The sequence below is a fragment of the Cucurbita pepo genome, chromosome 2, assembly GCF_057944985.1.
Source record: "Cucurbita pepo subsp. pepo isolate OVF chromosome 2, ASM5794498v1, whole genome shotgun sequence".
Taxonomy (NCBI): domain Eukaryota; kingdom Viridiplantae; phylum Streptophyta; class Magnoliopsida; order Cucurbitales; family Cucurbitaceae; genus Cucurbita; species Cucurbita pepo.
Window position 1 is genome coordinate 16,167,261 of NC_141799.1, and position 22,189 is coordinate 16,189,449.

Consider the following 22,189-nt stretch of genomic DNA (forward strand, 5'->3'; position numbering starts at 1 on the left):
TATATTCTATAGGTCATATTGAATGACTAAAATAGAAAGAAAAATAAATTATATTTATATTATTATAATATACCATAGTTCAAAACGAAAGTGACATTAAATAATTTCAAATTTAAGTAATTAAATAATCAAGTAATTACTGTATATAATTTGAAAATTAAATCATTTGTTTACCATAGCTAATTCAAAATAAAGTGTTATTTATTACATTTTCTAAAAGAAAAAGGGGGAAATTCCGAAATTAGAACCGGTTGGGGCCCATTTAAGAACTTTGGCCCAAGAACTAATGGGATACGTATGAAATGGGTCGGGCCTTTATGGAATTTGGGCTCAATAAGTTCCTTCTGAATGGGCCTAATAGACCCATTATTATTTGAATGGGCCCAATAGACCCATTATTATTTGAATGGGCCCAGGCTCCAGGAAGAAGCATGCGTTTCTCTCATCTCCCCGATTATTATTTGATCCAAGTCTCGTTTGTTTTACAGGTACTGCTTAGTCCTTGAAACGACCAGATCTGCATTCCCTCTTACAGGTTGAGAGTTCCTCACATCAGCCAAAGGCACCAAACTTCTCGAGATCTAATTTCCTTCACCAAGCAAATCAGGTAGTTTCTTCAATTCCTGCTCTCTGTTTCAACCTAGATCTTTGAATTTTCTGAATTCAATCTCTGTTTCCTCTCAATTCTGTTCCCTTAATTTCATTTTCTTTGAGATCTCAAACAAAGAGAATAGCAGATATGGAGAAGTCGTGCACTCTATTGGTGCACTTCGACAAGGGCACCCCAGCCATGGCGAATGAGATCAAGGAAGCTTTGGAAGGGAATGACATTGAATCCAAGATTGAAGCATTGAAAAAAGCGATTATGCTTTTGCTTAATGGGGAAACCATTCCTCAGCTTTTCATCACAATTATACGCTACGTGCTTCCCTCTGATGACCACACCATCCAGAAGCTCCTCCTTTTGTATTTGGAGATCATCGACAAGACTGATACCCGCGGTAAAGTTCTGCCGGAGATGATTCTTATTTGCCAGAACCTCCGTAACAATCTTCAGCATCCCAACGAGTATATTCGTGGCGTCACCCTGCGATTTCTCTGCCGTCTGAATGAGACCGAGATCATTGAGCCGCTGATCCCTTCCATTCTCACCAATTTGGAGCATCGTCACCCTTTCGTTCGGCGGAATGCGGTGCTTGCGGTCATGTCTGTTTACAAGCTTCCTCAAGGGGAGCAATTACTGGATAGTGCACCTGAGATCATCGAGAAGTTCTTGACCTCCGAGCAAGATAATTCAAGTAAGAGAAATGCTTTTCTTATGCTCTTCAATTGTGCCCAAGAAAGGGCCATCAATTACCTCTTTACTAACATCGATAGGATGACTGATTGGGGGGAGCAGCTTCAGATGGTTGTCTTAGAATTAATCAAGAAGGTTTGCCGGGCCAATAAGGCTGAGAAAGGCAAATATATTAAGATCATTATATCTTTGTTGAATTCTCCGTCAACTGCCGTCATTTATGAGTGCGCTGGAACTCTTGTATCTCTTTCCTCCGCTCCCACGGCTATTAGAGCCGCTGCAAATACTTACTGCCAGCTTTTACTCTCCCAAAGTGATAATAACGTAAAGCTTATTGTTCTCGATAGGCTTAATGAGCTTAAGACATCTCATAGGGAGATCATGGTCGAACTAGTAATGGATGTGCTTCGAGCACTTTCCAGCCCAAATCTTGATATTAGGAGGAAAACTATCGATATTGCCCTTGAATTGATTACTCCTAGGAATATTGATGAAGTCGTTATGTTGCTGAAGAAGGAGGTGGTGAAGACTCAAAGTGGAGAGCATGAGAAGAATGGGGAATATAGGCAAATGCTGGTGCAGGCTATACATACCTGTGCAATAAAGTTCCCTGAGGTCGCCAGCACAGTGGTACATCTCTTGATGGATTTCTTGAGTGATACCAACGTTGCTTCTGCAATGGATGTTGTCGTTTTTGTACGTGAGATCATTGAGACAAATCCCAAATTGCGAGTTTCTATCATTACGAGACTATTGGACACATTCTACCAGATACGTGCGGCAAGAGTGTGCTCTTGTGCGCTTTGGATCATTGGAGAGTACTGTCTCTCGCTCTCTGAAGTTGAGAGTGGAATCTCTAGCATAAAAAGCTGTCTTGGTGACCTTCCTTTCTACACAGCTTCAGAGGAAGGAGAGCCACAAGAGTCTTCAAAAAGTTCTCAACAGGTAAGCTCAACCACGGTATCCTCTAGAAGGCCTGCCATTCTTGCAGATGGAACCTATGCTACCCAAAGTGCTGCACTTGAGACTGCAATGTCCCCGCCTACCCTTGTTCAAGGATCCCTATCCTCTATTGGAAATTTGAGATCCTTGATTCTTTCTGGCGACTTTTTCCTTGGGGCAGTTGTGGCTTGCACACTTACTAAGCTTGTTTTGAGGCTAGAAGAGGTTCAGGCTTCCAAAGTCGAAGTGAACAGAACTCTTACTCAGGCATTATTGATTATGGTTTCTATGTTGCAACTGGGTGAATCTTCGTTTCTTCCTCATCCTATTGATAATGATTCACGTGATCGGATTATCCTTTGTATTAGATTGCTAAGCAATACTGGCGATGACGTGAGGAAGATATGGTTGCAATCCTGCAGACAAAGCTTTGTGAAAATGCTGGCTGAAAAGCAGCGCCATGAAACTGAAGAGATAAAAGCCAGGGCACAGATATCTCATGCACAGCCAGATGATCTAATTGATTTTTACCACTTAAAAAGCAGGAAGGTAATGAGCATTTCACCTGCTGTCACCTGTATGGTTCTTAGATTACTATTAGATTTGATTTTTCTATTTTTCTGTATCATGGTTTGTAGAGGTTAATATAATAATTTTTAATCTGGTTGATCTCAATTTTCTTTGGATGAAGATATCTCGTGTGGGGGGTTACTTCTGATAGAAGGACACTACTTCCATGTCATTTTTAAGCTCCTCCTTTTTCCTCTGAAAGTAGTAATGTAAGATATTAGGTTTTGTCTTAATGTTATTGATATTGGCATATTTCAGTCCAACTTGGAATTGAGCTTGAATGAAGTTGGATTCCATATATTTTTTAAAAGTATTTTAAGTATTGGTATACGATGTCAATACCTGTTTCTTTGAGTTCCTTGTGGAATAATCTTATTCGTAAGGGCTCTGGAATGATCTTTTCCAGAATTCTGATGGTCTCAAGTTCCAATTCCTGTGCACATTATACTGGAGTTTTCAAGTTCTCATATTCTAAATCAACAATTTACTTGGCTTCTTGTTTTTCATTAATTCTGTGAACATTTTTCAGGGCATGAGTCAGCTAGAACTGGAAGATGAGGTCCAAGATGATCTCAAACGTGCTACTGGAGAGTTTACAAAGGATGGGGATGATGCAAACAAACTCAATCGCATTCTTCAACTAACTGGATTCAGTGACCCTGTTTATGCAGAAGCTTATGTCACTGTTCATCATTATGACATTGTTCTTGATGTTACAGTTATTAACAGAACCAAAGAGACTCTTCAGAATTTGTGCCTAGAGTTGGCCACTATGGGTGACCTCAAACTTGTTGAACGCCCTCAAAACTATACACTTGCTCCGGAGTTGAGCAAACAAATAAAGGCTAACATCAAGGTTTCTTCTACTGAAACAGGAGTCATATTTGGTAACATTGTATATGAGACTTCTTCTAATGTGCTCGAGAGAACTGTCATCGTTCTTAATGATATCCACATAGATATCATGGATTACATTTCTCCAGCATCCTGTACTGATGTGGCATTTAGAGCAATGTGGGCTGAATTTGAGTGGGAAAACAAGGTACGTACTCTATATTATTTGGTTGCATTCGCCTTAAAGCTACCACAATTATATTTGTACTTGCCGTTGATGACCAACCAGGGCTTGGTGAAAGAATATAATAGAGAGTTCAATGTTCAAATTTTCTGAACTGAATATAGGCCGTCTTGACATTGACAATGGATGTAGTCTGAGTTCTTCGATGGGAGAGGATAGCTCAGCAAGCCCTTATACATTATTAAATTTGCACCTTGAAAAAAAAAAGGTTTCATTACATTGAGTGGTTAAGGTCTGGATTCATGCACTTCGGTATGTTGTCTATGATCAGATTACTTTTCCAAACTTTTGATTTGGATTGGCTTGTTTTGATGTCTTGAGAATGCCTTGCATGGAAGTTGCCTTCTCTACTTTTGGTATTGTTTTCCGTTTTGATGAGTATGTTTGAAAGGTTTTGGACTGTGTTATCTATCAAGGATATTTATTGGCTTTGACCCTTGCTTGTGCAGCAGAGATAGGACTGCTTATTCGCTTCATAGATATACAATTTTTAATGTGAACTTTCCTTTTCCTATTTCAAGGTATTAAAGTAATTGATCCTACGCTAAAATTTGATTATGGGTTTTGTCGACTGCAGGTTGCTGTGAATACAATAATTCAAGATGAGAAGGAATTTTTAAATCACATTATGAAGTCGACTAATATGAAGTGCCTGACACCAATGTAAGATCCTTTAATCTAGTACCCTCTCTCTTACCTTTGGTTGCTTTATGCTTATGTGGATAGGACACCTGCAGTATAGAACGGTTTAGATGTTCATATTATATTCCGCCATCTCCGGCTACTGCGATGTTCTCTTAACTTAAAATTCTTTCTGCTGGGACTTGCTCTGTTGCAACTACCCGTTGGTATCAGCTGTCTCAAATGTGAACTACCTGATTTTTTCCATTCCGTAAATACTGTTTATAATGAGAACCGCTCCTTGCTTGTGCTACTAACCATTTTATATGAATTGTGAAAATATTTCATGGTGTGCAAAGGTGATGAGAAAGCTAAGGGATAGAAATTTCCATGTCATATTCAAGGGTTCTTTAAAAAACTTTTTGGGTATAACCACCAACTTCACACTACGTGTATTTAATTCTTTCTCCTCTTTTGTTTTTTGCATCAGATCGGCATTGGAAGGCGAATGTGGTTTTCTTGCTGCTAACCTTTATGCAAAGAGTGTTTTTGGAGAAGATGCTTTGGTGAATGTGAGCATTGAAAAGCAAGCAGATAAGAAGTTGAGTGGGTACATCAGAATAAGAAGCAAGACTCAAGGTATTGCTCTCAGTCTCGGGGATAAGATCACTTTGAAACAGAAGGGAGGCTCATGAACATTCAAATTTGATGAATAATATTTGGAGGTTTTTACTATTAAGATTTTGCTTCAACCTGTCGCTGTATTGCCTGCCCTCCTTCGCTTTGCGGCCATTCGGACTCGTTGCCATTTTATTTTCTTTTTACCGTTCATTTTTGTTTAGACCTTTGAGATATCTTGCTCTTTCTAGAAAGAGGGATCTGTTGTTATATGTTAGCTTCCACAAACAAGTGGCAATTCCATGCTGTCTTATTCTTTATTCCCTTTTTCCTCCTCTTTTTTGTAGTTATTGTGTACTTACAAGAGTACTTTCTATAGTTATAAATATTTTGTTGACCTTTTTATATGATTTAAATGTTTGTTCATCAAGCCATAGGGGCTCTTTGAAAGATTAACTATATTTGTAACGGGTAGCTAATTTTGGCTTAATATTGGCAGATCATTTTATGAAATTTTGCACTTTCTTTTAATCTGATTATTATTACTCTTTTATTTCCATTTTACTCTAATTTTGATCTGATTAGGTTTATGTGTGTGTATACGCTCCAGTCTCCTCCAATATTGAGATTTTGGCATTCCCCAATTTGAAAATCCATATGTTGTGTGTAAAAAACTAATTTTGATATTTTTAGGACTTAGACTCAATGTTGTTTGGATTGGATCTCGAAGATTTTGGCGTTTGAATTTTGGAAGAACTTGTTAGTCTCATCAATATTGGAGATTATATCAAAAGTTATTAGACATCAAAACAGCATATTGTTTATTAGTACTTTAAGTGTATTAATAGTATATGATATATGAGTCAACATTTATTGAAGTAAAACGGGAGTGCATATCGTTTTATTAATATTTGAAATAACGAATCGGGTACTGCACCAGTTACACCATTTGCATCGAAGTTCAAAAACGTCTAAGTTCCTAAGGGGGCATTAACGACTGAAGAATTTCTCCCACTAATTGGGGTTCAGGGAGAGATCCAAGTACTCTAAATAGCTACAGTTGCGTAGCCCAGAAGAAATTGCACCAGAGAATTCGTTGGTGGTCAAGGCAATTTCGGGTCCAAGGTGACCTGAAACCCCATAGGAAGAGAGATTCAAGGTTTTGATCACAATGAATCCCAGCCCAACAACAGGGAGTGAAATCAGAGGCATTCCAAACAGGGACAAAGGGAGTCTCAAAAGTCCAGTGGCTTTGAAGAGACAATAAGGTTAGTCATATTTCCTGACATGACTTGTGTTTGAATCAACCAAGTGGTTCACTACATCTCTCATTGTTGGCCTCTTGTTAGCCTCCCTTTCTGTGCATCTCAAAACCACCATAAGCAACTGCTTAATCTGCTCCTTCTCATCAGAGTTTACAACTTCTTCCACCAGCCTTGGATCAACAATTCTATCTATTTCCTCCGTCTCGTTCCATACCGACCGAACCCAAGCCATGATACTCCCGAACTCCGTAAATGATGCATCTAATGGCTTCTTTCCCGTTATCAGCTCAAGTAAAACCACCCCGTAACTGTACACATCTGAAGCTTTGCTCTTTGCTGCTGAAAATGCATTCTCTGTCACAACCCCAAAACACAATTCAATCCTTTAGAGGGAAAAAGAAAAAACACGAGCATCCAGAGCCAATTCAAAATATATGTGTAGAATGATACCTGGTGCAATGTAGCCAATTGTACCCGCAAAAGAAGAAGAAGTCGTCGATGCAGAGGTCTGATCCAGCAGCTTTGCAAGACCGAAATCAGCGATACGAGGTTCCATCTCTGAATCTAGAAGTATATTCTGCGGTTTGATGTCTCGGTGTATTATAGGAGGATCGCAATCGTAATGAAGATACGCCAATCCATGAGCAATACCAGTGGCTATATTATACCGGACTTTCCATGTTAGAGCTGGAGATGGATTCATCCCATGCAGCACATCATAAAGGCTTCCATTCGGCTGGTATGTGTAAAGCAATAGACCATGGTCTTTTCCCAACCAAAAGTCTTCCAAAGTGATCAAGTTCCGGTGCCTAATGTTGCCAACAGTTCGAATTTCTTTAACCATGTTCTGCCTTCCCCCTTTACATCCTACAAATGTAAGCTTCTTTACAGCAAAAGTTCTATTTGAATCTAGGGAAGCCTTATAAACGACGCCATGTGCTCCTCTCCCGATGACGAACCGCTCATCTAGATTATCAGTAGCCTCCATCACCTTGTTGAGCAAGGAAGTTTCTCCCACTTGAACAGAGGTCTCAATGTTTTGTTTGTTTCTTCTTCTGTAAACAAACTTATAAACCAATCCGAGAAGCAAAAGAACAATAAAGATCGAACTTCCGAGAGCTATCATTGCAATTTGTATATTTCTAAGACGAGAGCTTGAACGGCTAGCACAGGGTTTGATACTGCTTGTTCTGCTGCAACTTAAGCCATCTAGTCCATCACAGCTGATGCACAGCCCAGGGTTACCGGAGAACAATGAGGGATCAGAATTCAGCAACTTCATTAATGTCTGTGGCACAGGACCCGTGAATAAATTATCAGAAATGTTAAGCTCAAGTAAGGATGAACTTAGTTCGCCAAGAACGCTTAAACTTCCAGTCAAATTATTGTGAGATATGTCTAACTCCCCAAGCTTGACCAAACTAGCTAGCTCAGAAGGTAGTTGGTCAGTTAACCCATTGTTACTGAGATTCAAGGAATAAAACAGATTCTTCAATGCTCCAAGAGATGAAGGGATTTCACCTCCAAACAAATTGCCACCAAGGTCTAGCAGTGAAAGGCTGTCAAGTTCTGACAATACGTTCGGGATGCCTCCAGTAAATCGATTCTCTTTTAATATCAACGTGGATATAACTTTCCAGCTGGCTAAACTACGAGGTACAGAACCGTTCAATAAATTGAATCCTGCGTCAAACTTATCCAGTTTGGTACAATTTGACAGAGAAGATGGTAAAGGTCCATCCAAGATGTTGTGAGACAAGCTCAAACTTTGAAGGTTCACAAGATATCCCAACTCATCAGGTATACGACCTGTAAGCTTGTTGCTTGAAAAATTAATCGAGGTGAGATTGATGCAATTTCCCAAACTTGAGGGAATTGTTCCATTCAGGTTGTTTTCACTGGCATCCACGAACCGAAGGCCATGATTTCTCTTAAATTCTGGCAGGGTCCCTATTAGATTATTCCTTCTCAAAATCAACCTCTGAAGAGTTGAACATGTTCCAATATCTGAAGGTACGCTACCTTGAAATTGATTCAAACCTAAATTTAACACGCGTAATGTCTTTCCCGAGCATAAATAAGGTGGAATTCGACCAACGAACTGGTTATTAGTGAACTCCACCTGCACTAAACTACTGTTGAGCCCCAGACTTTGAGGTATAACTCCAGAAAACTGGTTGTTAAACACAGATATATTTCTGAGGTGCTTGAGCTCAGTTATTATCAAGGGCAGTTCCCCAGAAAGGTTGTTGTTGTACACAATAATATGCTGGAGACTTGCAATCTTCCAGATGCTAATTGGAATCTCACCAGTCAAGCTATTTGAAAACAATTGAAGGACCTCTAATCCATGTAGCAAACCCAATTCCTTCGGGATACGTCCCTCGAGTTGGTTGACATACAAATCCAGTTCTTTCAAGGATTTGCAATCCCCAAACTCGGAAGGTATATTCCCTGATAGTTGATTTTTAGAGAGATCGATAGTCGTAAGATTACTTAACTGACCGATGGAGGACGGAATATGACCTGTGAGGCTGGAATTTACAATGAGCAAGGTTGTTAGGCCACTACAGTTGCCCAGCCCAGCAGGTATACCTCCACTATAACCATTGAATGACAAGTCTATATATTCTAAACTCTGGCAATTGCCGGAACCCAAAGGAATTGGACCCTCAAGATTGTTGTGGCTGACACCCAAATTCACAAGATTATGAAGATGGTTAAGGGTATTGGGCAACACTCCCACCAACTGGTTCTGGTTCAAGTAAAGATCCTGTAATTGGCTACAATTCCCTATGGAAGAAGGTATGGTTCCAGACAACTGATTTCCATACAAATACAAATGCAACAGCTGCTTCAAATTCCCCACATTGGAAGGAATAGAACCGTTGAGACTATTTTCACTAAGATACACATACTGCAAATTCAGGATTTGAAATAAGGAGTCGGGTATTGCACCTGTTAGAACATTGGAATGGAGGTTCAAAAACGTCAAGTTCCTAAGGTTTGTTAAGGAATGAGGAACTTGTCCACCAAATTGGTTAAGGGAGAGATCCAAGAACTCTAAATGGCTACAGTTGCCTATCCCATAAGGAATTGCACCAGAAAAAGTGTTGGATATCAAATCAATGGTACGCAAGTGGGTCAAATTCCCAATTTCGGGCCCAATCTGACCTGAAACCCCATGGGAAGAGAGATTCAAGGTGGTGACACGAAGGTTTTTATCGCATTGAATCCCAGCCCAAGAACAGGGAGTGGAATGAGAAGCATTCCATGGAGGCACAAAAGGGGTGTCGGTAGTCCAGCGGGTTTGGAGTGACAATAAAGCCAACCCATCGGAGGTTAAACCAGAAACGACATAGATAAGGAAAGAGAAGCATACCAGTAGCAAGAAATGGTGGGAAACAAGCTGCATAGCAACGTAACCCACAAATCTGCACCAGAAGAAGCTGCAAAAGCGGCAGAGTAGAGCCCGAAAAAGAAAGTCGGTTGGAGAGTTGAAAGAAGTTTGAAATGGGAAAGAAAGAGAGTAGAAGAATGCAAAATTGGTGTGGATGGTCGTTGGCAGCGGCACAACTTTGCAGCCGCTTTAATCACTCGTAAGTGTGAACGCATTGTTTCTTGTCTTTTTTCCATTTTCAAACTCTTCTCCATAAATATGTTTTCATTCAAATTTATTTGATTTTCAAATCGTTGACTTTCGTGTTGCTTCCTTCTAGTTTCTTCACCTTCAAATTATCTACTTTTAAAAATAGTCACACTTGTTCAACGTTTTTCCAGTTCCAGGTTTTTGTTTTCACACGTTTTTCTTTTATGCATTAAATAAAAAAAAAAAAAAACATTTTGTTAGTTGTTCCGGTCCAAACTTAAAAATTGTTTAGTTTATAGAACACACTTAGAAGCAAAGTCAAGTCAATTTTTACAAAAATAAATTCATGTATTTTTAAAACGTGGGACAATTAATCTCAATAATATATAATCTAATAAAAACTGGGTAGTCCAGTGGCACCGGCTCGGCTCCAACAACACCAACTGCCTTGCCTTGGTAGTTTAACTATTACACGACCAAACCAAAAAAACAAAAACAAGAACAAAAACGAAAGCAAAAACAAATCAAAAAAAAAAAAAAAACATGTCGGCAGTGACTGTGATTTTGCTTCATAGCTTATAGGTCCAAAAACACAAACTCTTCGACAGCAGGAACTTCTCCAATTTTCCTCAGACTTTCCTTATTGGGTTCTTCATCCACCCCGATCGCCATTATCGCCCTTTTCTTCCTCGTCATCCTCCCCACGCTCATGAAGTTCACATTCACATTGTTCTCTCCCAGAATGCTCCCCACCCGTCCGATCATCCCCGGCTGGTCCACCTGCCGGCACAGGATTAACTTCCCTTCCAAACTCACGTCCACGTTGAACGACGCTACACGTGTCAGATGCGGCACCCCGTACTTCACCTTCCCTTCGATTGCCACCTCACCCTTCTCGCTCACTGCGCTGGCGAACTTCGACTCCACGTTGGAGACCAGGATTTGGATCGAGTCCACTGGATACTCCGGTGGTGCGTTCACTTCCACCCGCTCCTCGCTTATCCGGAGTCCCTTTTGCTTGGCCGTGAAATCCGCGTTCACCAGGTTTATGTGGCTGTCCGAGATGGGTTCGATTATGCCTTTCGTGATCATGGCTCGTAACAGCCTCGTGTCTAAATCGTCTGGGGTTCGCCCTGTTCTGTACACCACTTTTATTGATTTTATCCCGCTCCCTCCGGCCACCAGCTGCACCGCCAGCCGCCCCAGTTTCTCCGCCAGTACCACGTACGGTGCCAACTCCGACAGTACCTCTGGGGCGACCATGGGAGCGTTGACGGCGGTGGCAGAAAGTTCGCCGTTCAAAGCTCCAACGACAGCTTCGGCTATTTCAATGGCAACACCTTCCTGAAACATTTGCAATTAAAAATGCACAATTTTAAAAATGCACAATTTAGGTGTAGAAAGCAAACCTGTGCTTCCTTAGTGCTAGCTCCAAGATGAGGCGTGACAGTAACATTCTTATGCTGCACCAGCTTGCTGTCCTTCGGCGGAGGCTCCTCTGCAAAGACGTCAAGCGCCGCCTATTTCACCAAACACCAATAAATTAACGCATTCCATTCCCATTCAATAGAAATCAAAGCGTAGGATTGAAATTACCTGGGCAACCACTCCGCTATCGAGGGCTCTAACAAGGGCATCTTCATCAATCACACCTCCTCTAGCAACATTAATCAGACGAGCCCCTTTCTTCATCAGAGCAAAGGTATCATCGTTGAAAATCTTTGAGGTCGTCGGAGTGAGCGGCATGTGAAGCGAAATGAAATCAGCGGTGGAAATGGCTTGGTTGAAGGACACCAATTCGACGCCGATGGCTCTGGCTCGGTCCACCGGCGCGTAAGGATCGTGCGCTATTACTTGCATCCCTAATCCCTTGGCGCGTCTCGCCACTTCCGATCCCACTTTCCCGAATCCCATCACTGCCAGTGTCTTACCCACCAGTGACACTCCCACGTATTTGTTCCGTTCCCACTTTCCTGGAAACCCATTTCGACAATTCTCCACAGTCACTCCATTTTTTCTTTTTATTTTTAAAAATATTAACAATGCAAATACACACACACACACACACACAGACTCTCTGCCTGCCTTTCCGACCAGTGTTTATATTTTACTTTTATAAAAATAAATTGATTATTAAATGTAACTTTTGTTTCTTCCAACCAGTTTCTTTGTTTTTTTTCTCCCTACTTCCTAAACATGTGTTTCCGGATATTTATAAACTTAAAAAAAATATCTTTTTATCTTTAAAATTTAGCAAATAAATGAAATGATAGTAAAAAAGTTGTGAACAAATAAAAATAGTTTTAGTAATCAATATTTTTTCCAGGTCAGGATTTGGGTCTTTCTTTCTTTGAATTTTTTGTCTGAGAACAAATCTTTCACCTGACAAGGTGATTGATTTGTGTCATATACGTTTATAGATGACAATACACTACCAGCCAAAACAGAGGTACGGACCAAAAATAGTTTTTAGCTTTAAGCAGAGGCTTTTTCAGTAGAATCCTGCTCAGATTTTTCAACTTAAAACCAAGAACAACAGTTCAAGATCATTTTTTTTCAAAAGAATTCTTCAGTTTGGAACCTGGGTTACTAATTATTAGCAGATCTAATCGTTAAAACAAAAGGGTGTTTTTGAATTTTGGGTCGCAAAACAGAGCATCCATTACCGACCTGCTTTCATGGAGGCATCAGCCTGAGCGACGTTACGAGCCATGGCAGTAAGCAACGCAATTCCATGTTCGGCGGCGGCGATGGTGTTGGCAGTCGGAGCATTCACGACAAGACAACCGAACTCAGTGGCGGCTTGAAGATCCACATTGTCAATACCAACACCGGCTCTTCCGACAACCTTCAACCGCCCTTTCGCCGCTTCAAAGACCTGTCGATTGACCGTGGTGCCACTTCGAACAATTAAGGCGTCGCAGGAAGAGATCTTGGCGCAGAGGTGTTCCGGCGAGAGGTCGTAAGCGCAGTCAACGTCGCCGAAGCTCCGGAGAAGCTTCAGACCGGCCTCTCCAAGTTTCTCGGCGACCAAAATGGTGGATCTTGTGTTGGGGAAAGTGGGGTCGGCGAGATCGGAGGTGTGAAGCTCCAAGGTTTCCACCGTCTTCAAAACGCTGCGGATTGGAATAAAATTGCAGCGAGAAGAAGAAGAAGAAGGAAGAGTGGGGAGGAGGTTGAGAGAAACAGAGGAGTTGGAGATGGAGAGAAGAGGGGATTTGGGAATGGAGGGTGCGAGGGAAGAGGAAAAGAGGGCATTGGCAGAGGAGGAAGCCATTGGAGATGGATTTGGAAGGTGAGAGTGAAAGGGGGGCTGAAGGGGAATTTGAATGGGGGAAGGAAACAGGGTTGAGTTTATGTTGATGGTGGAGAAATGGGGTTGGGGGATTCTTAAAAATAGGAGCGCTGAAATTTAGGGAGTAAATAAACATCATTTACCAACCACTTAATCTAAAACAAGTAAATATTTACTTTGTTTCTAGTCATCTTTTTCTTATACATTCATCAACCTAGTGAAACAGATAATTACGCATTTACCCCCACCTCAGAGCATGTGATGTGTGTCTTCACTTAAATCCACGAGGCCACCAATTAATGAAAGCTTTCAAAGTTGGATCTAAAACTGGGGCCCACAAGGGAGGGTTTCTCCGCTCTTACAGGAACGCTGCCCATTGTTCTAGCATTTGTATTATAACAACAAAATTGAAACAACATTTGACCTTGTAATGGGCCCACGTTTTTGAAGATGAGTGTTGTAAGAATTCCTTCTTTCCACTATCCACCCCACTGATAAGGAGAAACAACACAAAACAAATAGATATAATTGCTCCCATCAACGGTGTCTGCTCGCCGGTTCCGTCGCCCATCATTGTGGGCCGTTACAATTTATTGGTGTTATTGAAACTGAAACGGCCCACTACTCCGGGGTTGGGCTTATTGGGGGAAATGGGCCTTCTGAGTTGCATGGACCGCTCACACGGAGCCATAGCATTAGAGACAAAAGGACGTATTAGCCATTGGGCGGTGGACGTGGAAGTGAAATATCAATTGCTCCAAGGAACACGCTCCGTGCCATTCTGAGATAATTGACCTTTCCAATAATGATCCAACTCCATTGGTTCGTGTTGTATACGCTCCTTCCCCACGCGTCGCCACGTCCTTCTCCATAATATGTATATGATTCCCTCGATCTAATACATATATTATATATAAATTTCTTTCCGTTAACCCCCAAAAGTAAAAAAGAAGAAAAAGAGAGAGAAGAAAAACCACTTCTCTCTCTCTCTCTCTCTCTCTCTCCCTCCCTCGTTTCTTTTTTGTTTTTGGACCTAAAAGTATTTTGGTTTTCCCCTTTCCCCTCTTCCAAGAACTTTCTTTCTGCTTCTTCATCGAGATCGATTTTCTTCATCCTCTCTTCTTCTTCTAATTCTTCAATTTATTTGTTTTCTTTTTCTGGTTGGTTCGATTCTGATTTCTATTGGGTTCTCCTTCATCGTCGTTGTTGTCGTCATCATCATAGGCACAGAGATGAGACCGCTTCAGCCGCCGCAGGGTGTAAATCCGGCCACCGATCGTCCTCGTCGCCGCCCGAATCTAACCCTTCCTCTTCCGCAGCGGGACAATACGTCTTTGGCTGTTCCTCTCCCTTTGCCTCCGACGTCTTCTAACGCCGCTCCTCCTCCTTCCACCAGTCAACTCCACAACGGCAACCGTCCACCGGAGCCTCAGCCACAGCCTCAGCCGCAGAAGCATCAGGTTTTCAGCCTCGCCGACTTTGAGCGAGTCAGTCGAATCGGAAGTGGATGCGGAGGCACCGTCTACAAAGTGATTCACCGTCCCACCGGCCGCGTCTATGCTCTGAAGGTCATTTATGGAAACCACGAGGACGCGGTTAGGCTTCAGATGTGCCGTGAGGTTGAGATCCTTCGCGACGTTGACAATCCCTATGTGGTCAAGTGCCACGATATGTTCGATCACAACGGCGAAATCCAGGTTCTCCTTGAATACATGGATCGAGGCTCCCTGGAAGGAACGCACATCCCTCAAGAACATCATCTCTCCGATTTGGCTCGCCAGATTCTCAGCGGCCTCGCTTATCTCCATAGCCGCCGCATCGTACATCGCGACATCAAACCCTCGAATCTCCTAATTAATTCCCGGAGGCAGGTTAAGATCGCCGATTTCGGCGTCGGTCGAATCCTGGAACAGACGATGGATCCTTGCAATTCCTCCGTTGGAACTATTGCGTACATGAGCCCCGAGAGAATCAATTCCGATCTAAATCAGGGCCAGTACAATGGCTACGCAGGGGATATTTGGAGTTTTGGGGTTAGCATATTGGAATTCTACCTCGGACGGTTTCCTCTTGCCGTGGAGAGGCCTGGGGACTGGGCGAGCTTGATGTGTGCTATATGTATGGCTCAGCCACCGGAGGCGCCGCCCACCGCGTCGCCGGAGTTTCGCCATTTTATTGCCTGTTGTTTGCAGAGAGAAGCTCGGAAGAGATGGACTGCAGCTGCACTACTGGAACATGCGTTTATAGCGGGGAAAAATGGAGCGGCGAGTCAGTACCAGAATCAGCAAACTCATCACCAGAATCTTCGTCAACTATTACCTCCGCCGCCCCTTCGTCCTTCCAGCTTTTCTTGAGGGAGAGAGAAGAGACTGATAATTTCTCATATTGGTTTCTCCTTTTTTTTCTTGAATTACTCTGTCTTCCTAAGAAGCATGACGCCATTGTTGTCCTGTAATTTTTCTGGAATAGCCGAAGGAATGGGGAAATGATTTGCTGGATCAGTAAATCTGTAATCTTTTGCCGATGGCTTAAATTCAAGCCTTCTCGAATTTGATCTAGCTTCTTTCCCTTAACTCTTCAAGCTCTGTAGATTAGACTGTGGTGTTGTTTTGGATATATGGGTGTTCATTTTTTGCTTCTCTTTTCTTGCCGTTCTCAGTCGAAGTTCGCATATCCTTAACCGAAGTTTGGTATCATAGATTTGATCTGTAGAAAGGAAGAAATCCCACTTTCTGGCTTCTGTTTAATCATTTGAATTTGTTTGTGAAATCAAGTAAGTTGTAAAAGTTACATAAGAATGGCGTAGGGACCCAACTTTCATTTGATGATTAGGATAGTGTTTTCTTTTTGGCACACTTCAATGCTAATCTGATATAAATGGCAGAGGGGGCTGCCTTCATGGAGCGATGAAGCATTTTGACTTTGGAATTGACCTTTTTTTTAATGGGCCAGACGAGGAGAAATCGCTTAAACCCATTTCTCAACCGTGCCCAATGCCACTTTCACTTGCAGAAGCAGAGCAGCCATCGTCTCACAAGACATTGATTTTTACCCTCTGCTAATTACCCACCAAAAAAAATAACTGTACGGATGATTTGAGTTCTTTTCCAAACTAACAATGGGGGTGGATCGAACAATTTGAGTTCTTTTCCAAACTAACAATGGGGGTGGATCGAACAAGTGTACGGCCACTTACTCTGTTTTATTATTGTTAATTTTATATAAATTACACTTAATAAACAAGTCAAAGCTCAGCGGGGAAGACGCAAGAGGACGATATTTCGCAGAAGCTTCCTAGCTGCTGTGGAGCTTGCCGTCTTGCCTTCCCTTCCTAATCGCCACCCACTCTCGTCTTCTTCGTCGCTTGATCTATTTATTATTTTTGTGAACTCGAGGATCTTATTTCGAAGATCTTTCCTTCTGTCTGGCCTTTGCCGACTGTGGTCACCCAAGTATTTATTTTTAAGCAACCGAATCAACCTATACGATCCAATCTAGTGGGACCCGATTGTTTCTTGTCTTACTTTCGCCTTCTTGCTTTTGAGGTTGGTATCTCAGCTCCATTTCAGGAGTTCTTAATCATTTTGCAGCTGGGATTCGACCTGGATATCCTCGTTGCGTCACTTCAAGTTCATCTCCTGTCTGGTAAATGCTCCCCCTCACTCTTTCTATTCATGCACTCACTAAACCTCGTCCTAATCTCGACTCGATCTGGTTTCTTCTTTCTGTTAAGTTAAAAATGCTTCGGAGTTGACATGTGGAAGATGAAGTAGCTGATGGGTAGCACATGTAAATCTACCCAGATTTGTATTTTACTGTAGTTTTGTCTAAAAGGGTCTTTGGTATTGGAAGTGAAAAGGGTTAATTGATCGAGATAACTATGCTTGCAGATGGGATCGATAGAGGAGGGAACAAATTACCTATCTGACGAAGATATTCCATTGAAGGGAACACCAGTTGCGAAAAACTTATCGCATAGCTTTGACTGTGAGACGGTTCATGTGCGTTCCTCCCCAGATGATAAAAGATGGTGGAAGACTAACAACATTCGTTTTAGACCTCTTGAAAGTGCTAAAATAGTGTTGATTAAAGCAAAGATCAACGTGTTACTTCCTTTTGGTCCTTTGGCAATCCTGCTACATTATTTAACTGGAAAGCATGTAAGAAGTAGTACTCCTCTTCATGATCTTACTGGTTGCATTCTGAAATTTGTATTAAGCAAATGACATGACTAGATTTGAGAACAAAGAAATGGTGGAAGACTTGTATTTAGCAAGCCTTTCATGAAACAGAAGCTCCTAGACAATCAAATAGTTTTCCTAATTATTTGATTTGATGAGGATATGGTCTATGATGACCTCGTTGTGATGCTTTATATCATCTATTGATGTACTCATAAAATCTTGGATCTTCGAACATTCTAACTTTAGGATCTTTTTGCTGCTTAGTACCGTGGCTTGTATGATCTGTCTCATGGTTCATAATTCCTTGATAATCAGCTTTATATGTCAGGGTTTGGTCTTCTTTTTCACTTTACTTGGAATTACACCTTTGGCAGAACGTCTTGGTTATGCAACAGAGTAAGATTTGGCCTCCCATATTCTCCGTTTAGGATTTCATATTATTTCTATTGGGCTACACTTACGTTTAAAAATACTCGTCATGCAGGCAGCTTGCTTCCTATACTGGTCCAACAGGTACAATTGCTAGCATGATCTGGCATTGCTTGTTTTGGTCATTTTGTTTATTCAAGTAGTTCCTCGTTTGATCTCTAATCGATGGCTGTTCGGTTAGTTTCTCTAGTAACTCAAATGTTTTAATGGACTTTGCAGTTGGTGGTCTTTTGAATGCAACATTTGGAAATGCAACCGAAATGATTATATCGATTTATGCATTAAAGAGTGGGATGATTAGGGTTGTTCAACAGTCGTTATTGGGATCAATCTTGTCGAATATGCTCCTAGTGCTTGGTTGCGCTTTCTTCACTGGTGGGATTGTTCATCATAAGAATGTGCAGACTTTCAATAAGGTACAAAGTTTTGAACTCTAGGAAACGTTCTTCACCGGTGGTGATATTTTCCTCCATTTTCTTGGTTTACATTTAAATCTGACTATTTGGCAACAGGGTACTGCTGTTGTGAATTCAGGATTGTTGTTAATGGCTGTTATGGGAACAACGTTTCCGGCTGTGCTCCATTTCACCCACACAGAACTTCATTCTGGAGAGTCAGCATTGTCTCTTTCAAGGTTTAGCAGTTGTATAATGTTAATTGCATATGCAAGCTTCCTTTTCTTTCAACTAAAAAGTCAGCACAATCTCTATGGTTCTCTTGATGAGGTGGGTCTAAAAAATGCAATCTATCTTTTCCACGCAGTAGTTTCATTTCAAGCAGAGATGCTTTTATATCTAATGGTTTTAGCCTTTTTATAATTCGTTAGGAAGGTGATGGTGAAGTTGAGGAGGATCCTGAGATTTATGCTTGGGAAGCAATTGGGTGGCTTGCTATCTTGACTGTATGGGTATCGATTTTATCTGGATACCTTGTTGATGCTATCGAGGTAAACTTTATTCTAATCAGCATTACAACTTTATTCTAATCCATGGCCTGACTCTAATGTTTATTCATGGTAATTCAAAGCTTTTCTGTAGTGAAGCTTACAAACTTTGTTCAGTAGGTTTCTTTTCTGGAAACCGTTGATAAAATAACAGCAAGAAGATATAGAAGAACAAAAACTATTTTTCACTCACCTAAAATGTTGATGTTGTGTGAATCTCTTAACCTCAAAATTCTACGGTTGAACAGGGAAAGTTTCTAGTACTACCACAGTACAAACTCTTTTCATTTAGCATTTGACACGTCATTTAGTGATATATATATATATATACACACACACACGCTAGGCTTCTAGGCTTCACACCATTCTTAAATATTTCTTTTATGACAAGTATTGAAGAGAAGTAGTATAAGAATTTTTGTGTACTGCTATAGCACTATAATTTTTTCTGATTAAAACAGTAATCCTATGGGACAAACTCATGTTCTATGGTCTGTTCTCATTTTCCTTCGGATCACGCATATTTTCTATATGAAGTCTTCAAATTCTGCACTTCATTTTTATCTTGGTCGCTGGACTCTCTAATTTTTTCCCTCAAAAAAAAAAAAAAAAAAAAAACAAAAAAACAAAAAAACAAAAAAAAGTGACAAGGACCTTGCAGTATCCGGCAAATTTAATTAGTTGGTGTGTATTCTCTCAGGGAGCATCTGAATCATTACATTTGCCAGTGGCTTTTATTAGTGTAATTTTGTTGCCAATAGTTGGAAATGCTGCTGAACATGCAAGTGCAATCATGTTTGCCATGAAGGATAAGCTTGTGAGTACTTTGTGGATTTTTTTTCATTTTCATCTAATCATCTATTTTCATTGGCTTAATTGACCTAAAAGTTACTGCAGAACATCACCCTTGGAGTTGCTATTGGATCATCAACACAAATATCCATGTTTGTGGTAAGTCTTGAAGATTATTTTTAAGTTCCTAATAACACTTAATCAGTTGATTCTAACAAAACTTTAGGTGGAATGGAAACAGAATTACCATTAGTGTAACTCTTCTATAACATTTAGCTGTATTGTGTGCCATTGATGATTGCAGATCCCATTTTGCGTCGTTGTTGGATGGTGTATGGGAATACCAATGGACTTGAACTTTAAACTCTTTGAGACTGCAACTCTGTTTATAACTGTGCTAGTGGTGGCCTTTATGTTGCAGGTGCGTTATCTTCTATCCATCCTTCCATATTTAACTCTGCATTATGGGACTATTACTTTGAACTTTTCGGTGCATTTTCATTAAAAAGTTCCGTTTATATACCCAAAGCCATTCCGTCGAAACATGAATTTAGTATAAACGAGAATGGGAAATAAAAGTGGGTATCATGATAAGTTCGGTATAAATGCATTAGACACTGTGGTATGCGAACAATTGCTGTCCTAATCTCTGTTTGTTCTGTACGATAAGTCATTGTTCTCATGTTCTTGGCAATGGTCATATTTGCAGGAGGGGACGTCAAATTATTTCAAAGGTCTAATGCTTATTCTATGCTACCTCATTGTGGCAGCCAGCTTCTTTGTACATGTTGACCCTAGCAGTGGTGAGTAGTTACTCCTTCAATCCACTACAAATAGAAAATCTACTGCTTAGTTTCTGGAATTGCCTTGTAATTACATCTTCTCACCTTATTTATTTTTATTTTAGTTCAACGGTATGTTGGGGTTGGATGGGGTTGGAGATTCAAACCTCTGACCTTTTGGCTGAAGTAAAATGTTTTATGCCAGTTGAGCTTTGATTTCTCTGAGATTTTTTTGTTCATTATAATCTTCTAGACTCGTGGACATAGGATTCCCTTCTTATGTTGATATTTAACAGCTAAAACTGCGAATGAATTTGGCTTAAAAGGTTCGTAGCCATAATTATTTATTGGATTGCTACACAGATGATGATTAACCCTGGAAGCAAGTTGGTCCTGGAACTTTACTGCAAGCTGAAGTTCTGCATTGCATTAATCCTCAAACCACCACTGCTTCACTTCGTTGGAAGCTGCAAACATCAGATGGAGTTTGGTTTCGTTAGTTGAACTGTGCTATAATATGACAGTTGATCTTTTCTCCTCATTGGTCATCTTCTTCCTTGGCTTGTTTATCATAGGCTTCAGCTGTAATCTATATTCATTAATTGTAAGCTCTTCCTTTGAATGCTCTTCTTTGTCGTCTTAGCTATAAGAGAAGTGTTCAACCAATCGAACTAATTATCACCACTGATCCCGGATGTATCCAGGAGATGGACATTTTCTTGAAAACTGGGATTCAAAAGATGTGGGCTTCTTTGAAGGAACAAAAAATGTCCCACACCCAAACAAATTGTAAGGTGGAAGATGGTTGTGTGTGGGATCTTCGAATTTAGAACTTTGTAGCTTAGCACACAGCATATATTCTAATGAAACGATCACAATCAACCAAAGCAGAGTACAAACAATGTGTATTTAAAGGAACAGAAATCTTATCCAATTCAATCCAACCAATTCAATCCAACCCAATCCCTCGAAAGTAAAGTTAGTTCGGTTTGATGTGTGTATGTTTACGTACATAAAGACCAGGAGATTTGGTAACCAAGATTAGTATCCACCTTCCAAATACGCTATTTCAGGGTAGGTTAATCGGGAACGAGAGACAACCTCTTATAATGATGCTCCCATCATGAACAAATTATCCCACTAATATTTCCATCAACGGAGGCCACTCGGCCACCGACTGCTATTTGCGTGGGCTCCTTCCAATTTCCAAGCTTTGTGATTTCTATCACCAAACTGTTTGTGAAAATGTCGCAGAGGCCGACCCCACTTCAAATTTGTCTTGGACCCCAACGTTTGCGAGCTCGTGACTACCCACCACACCACCTGGACTTAGCCCCATCATGTGTCCACCACTGCTCGTCTTTTCTCCTCTTTTCTCCTCTTTTCTCCTCTTTTCCTATTGCCCCTTTCATTTTCCAATTTGTTTCTTGGCTTTTGCTCATTATCATCGACGCTAAATACTTGGATGCATTTATAGTAGTTGTTTTCGCAAACTTAGTGTTGTAAAGTTAACTTTTTCAATGTTTGCGAATTCCCTATGCAAAACAAAAGAATAGAAAAAAGAAGTCTTCATGCACACTCTTGTTTCTAAAGAATGATACCTCAGTTCGTTGTTTTCTGTGACGAGATGAAAGAATCTGATATTGATGTGGAAGAAAGGAGCTCATTATTATATCAATGTCTTGACAGTCGCCAAGATACCGTAATGTTGCTGTAATGGTTCCACCTTCTAGTTGATCCAAACATAAATGTCTATTTGAAACCAGCAGTGATGTAAAATGAAA

At 40.8% G+C, this 22,189-nt stretch overlaps 5 protein-coding genes across 8 annotated transcripts; 3 read left to right on the plus strand and 2 right to left on the minus strand.

Annotated features, from left to right (window-relative positions):
* The first annotated feature begins 452 nt into the window (after positions 1 to 452).
* LOC111787924 (coatomer subunit beta-1) lies at positions 453 to 5,533 on the plus strand. Of its 3 annotated transcripts, none has more exons than XM_023668020.2 (5): positions 453 to 607; positions 728 to 2,788; positions 3,339 to 3,851; positions 4,465 to 4,550; positions 4,999 to 5,533. In XM_023668020.2, exons 2-5 carry the CDS (start codon positions 740 to 742, stop codon positions 5,201 to 5,203), a joined length of 2,853 nt encoding a protein of 950 aa, XP_023523788.2. In that variant the 5' UTR covers positions 453 to 607; positions 728 to 739; the 3' UTR covers positions 5,204 to 5,533. The 3 variants fall into 3 exon arrangements, with proteins under 3 accessions (XP_023523788.2, XP_023523789.2, XP_023523787.2); XM_023668021.2 differs by having other exon boundaries at positions 456 to 607; positions 738 to 2,788; XM_023668019.2 differs by having other exon boundaries at positions 461 to 607; positions 715 to 2,788.
* A 462-nt stretch (positions 5,534 to 5,995) lies between these two features.
* Positions 5,996 to 10,014, minus strand: LOC111787785 (uncharacterized). Its single transcript, XM_023667835.2, has 2 exons — positions 6,842 to 10,014; positions 5,996 to 6,745 (listed from the first exon to the last, which is right to left on the minus strand). The coding sequence occupies exons 1-2, from the start codon at positions 9,804 to 9,806 to the stop codon at positions 6,396 to 6,398; spliced, it is 3,315 nt and encodes a 1,104-aa protein (XP_023523603.2). The 5' UTR covers positions 9,807 to 10,014; the 3' UTR covers positions 5,996 to 6,395.
* A 342-nt stretch (positions 10,015 to 10,356) lies between these two features.
* On the minus strand, positions 10,357 to 13,359 carry LOC111789362 (D-3-phosphoglycerate dehydrogenase 1, chloroplastic). Its single transcript, XM_023670113.2, has 4 exons — positions 12,651 to 13,359; positions 11,577 to 11,953; positions 11,390 to 11,500; positions 10,357 to 11,324 (listed from the first exon to the last, which is right to left on the minus strand). The coding sequence occupies exons 1-4, from the start codon at positions 13,255 to 13,257 to the stop codon at positions 10,557 to 10,559; spliced, it is 1,863 nt and encodes a 620-aa protein (XP_023525881.1). The 5' UTR covers positions 13,258 to 13,359; the 3' UTR covers positions 10,357 to 10,556.
* Positions 13,360 to 14,206: 847 nt separating this feature from the next.
* On the plus strand, positions 14,207 to 15,914 carry LOC111789298 (mitogen-activated protein kinase kinase 5). Its single transcript, XM_023670018.2, has one exon. It carries the CDS (start codon positions 14,508 to 14,510, stop codon positions 15,627 to 15,629), a length of 1,122 nt encoding a protein of 373 aa, XP_023525786.1. The 5' UTR covers positions 14,207 to 14,507; the 3' UTR covers positions 15,630 to 15,914.
* Positions 15,915 to 16,515: 601 nt separating this feature from the next.
* On the plus strand, positions 16,516 to 21,071 carry LOC111785683 (vacuolar cation/proton exchanger 3). Of its 2 annotated transcripts, XM_023666066.2 has the most exons (13): positions 16,516 to 16,920; positions 17,009 to 17,064; positions 17,166 to 17,435; positions 17,788 to 17,855; positions 17,944 to 17,972; positions 18,108 to 18,304; positions 18,401 to 18,613; positions 18,715 to 18,834; positions 19,532 to 19,648; positions 19,729 to 19,782; positions 19,928 to 20,044; positions 20,333 to 20,426; positions 20,769 to 21,071. In XM_023666066.2, exons 3-13 carry the CDS (start codon positions 17,166 to 17,168, stop codon positions 20,777 to 20,779), a joined length of 1,290 nt encoding a protein of 429 aa, XP_023521834.1. In that variant the 5' UTR covers positions 16,516 to 16,920; positions 17,009 to 17,064; the 3' UTR covers positions 20,780 to 21,071. The 2 variants fall into 2 exon arrangements, with proteins under 2 accessions (XP_023521834.1, XP_023521840.1); XM_023666072.2 differs by lacking the exon at positions 17,009 to 17,064 and having other exon boundaries at positions 16,517 to 16,920.
* Positions 21,072 to 22,189: the final 1,118 nt, after the last annotated feature.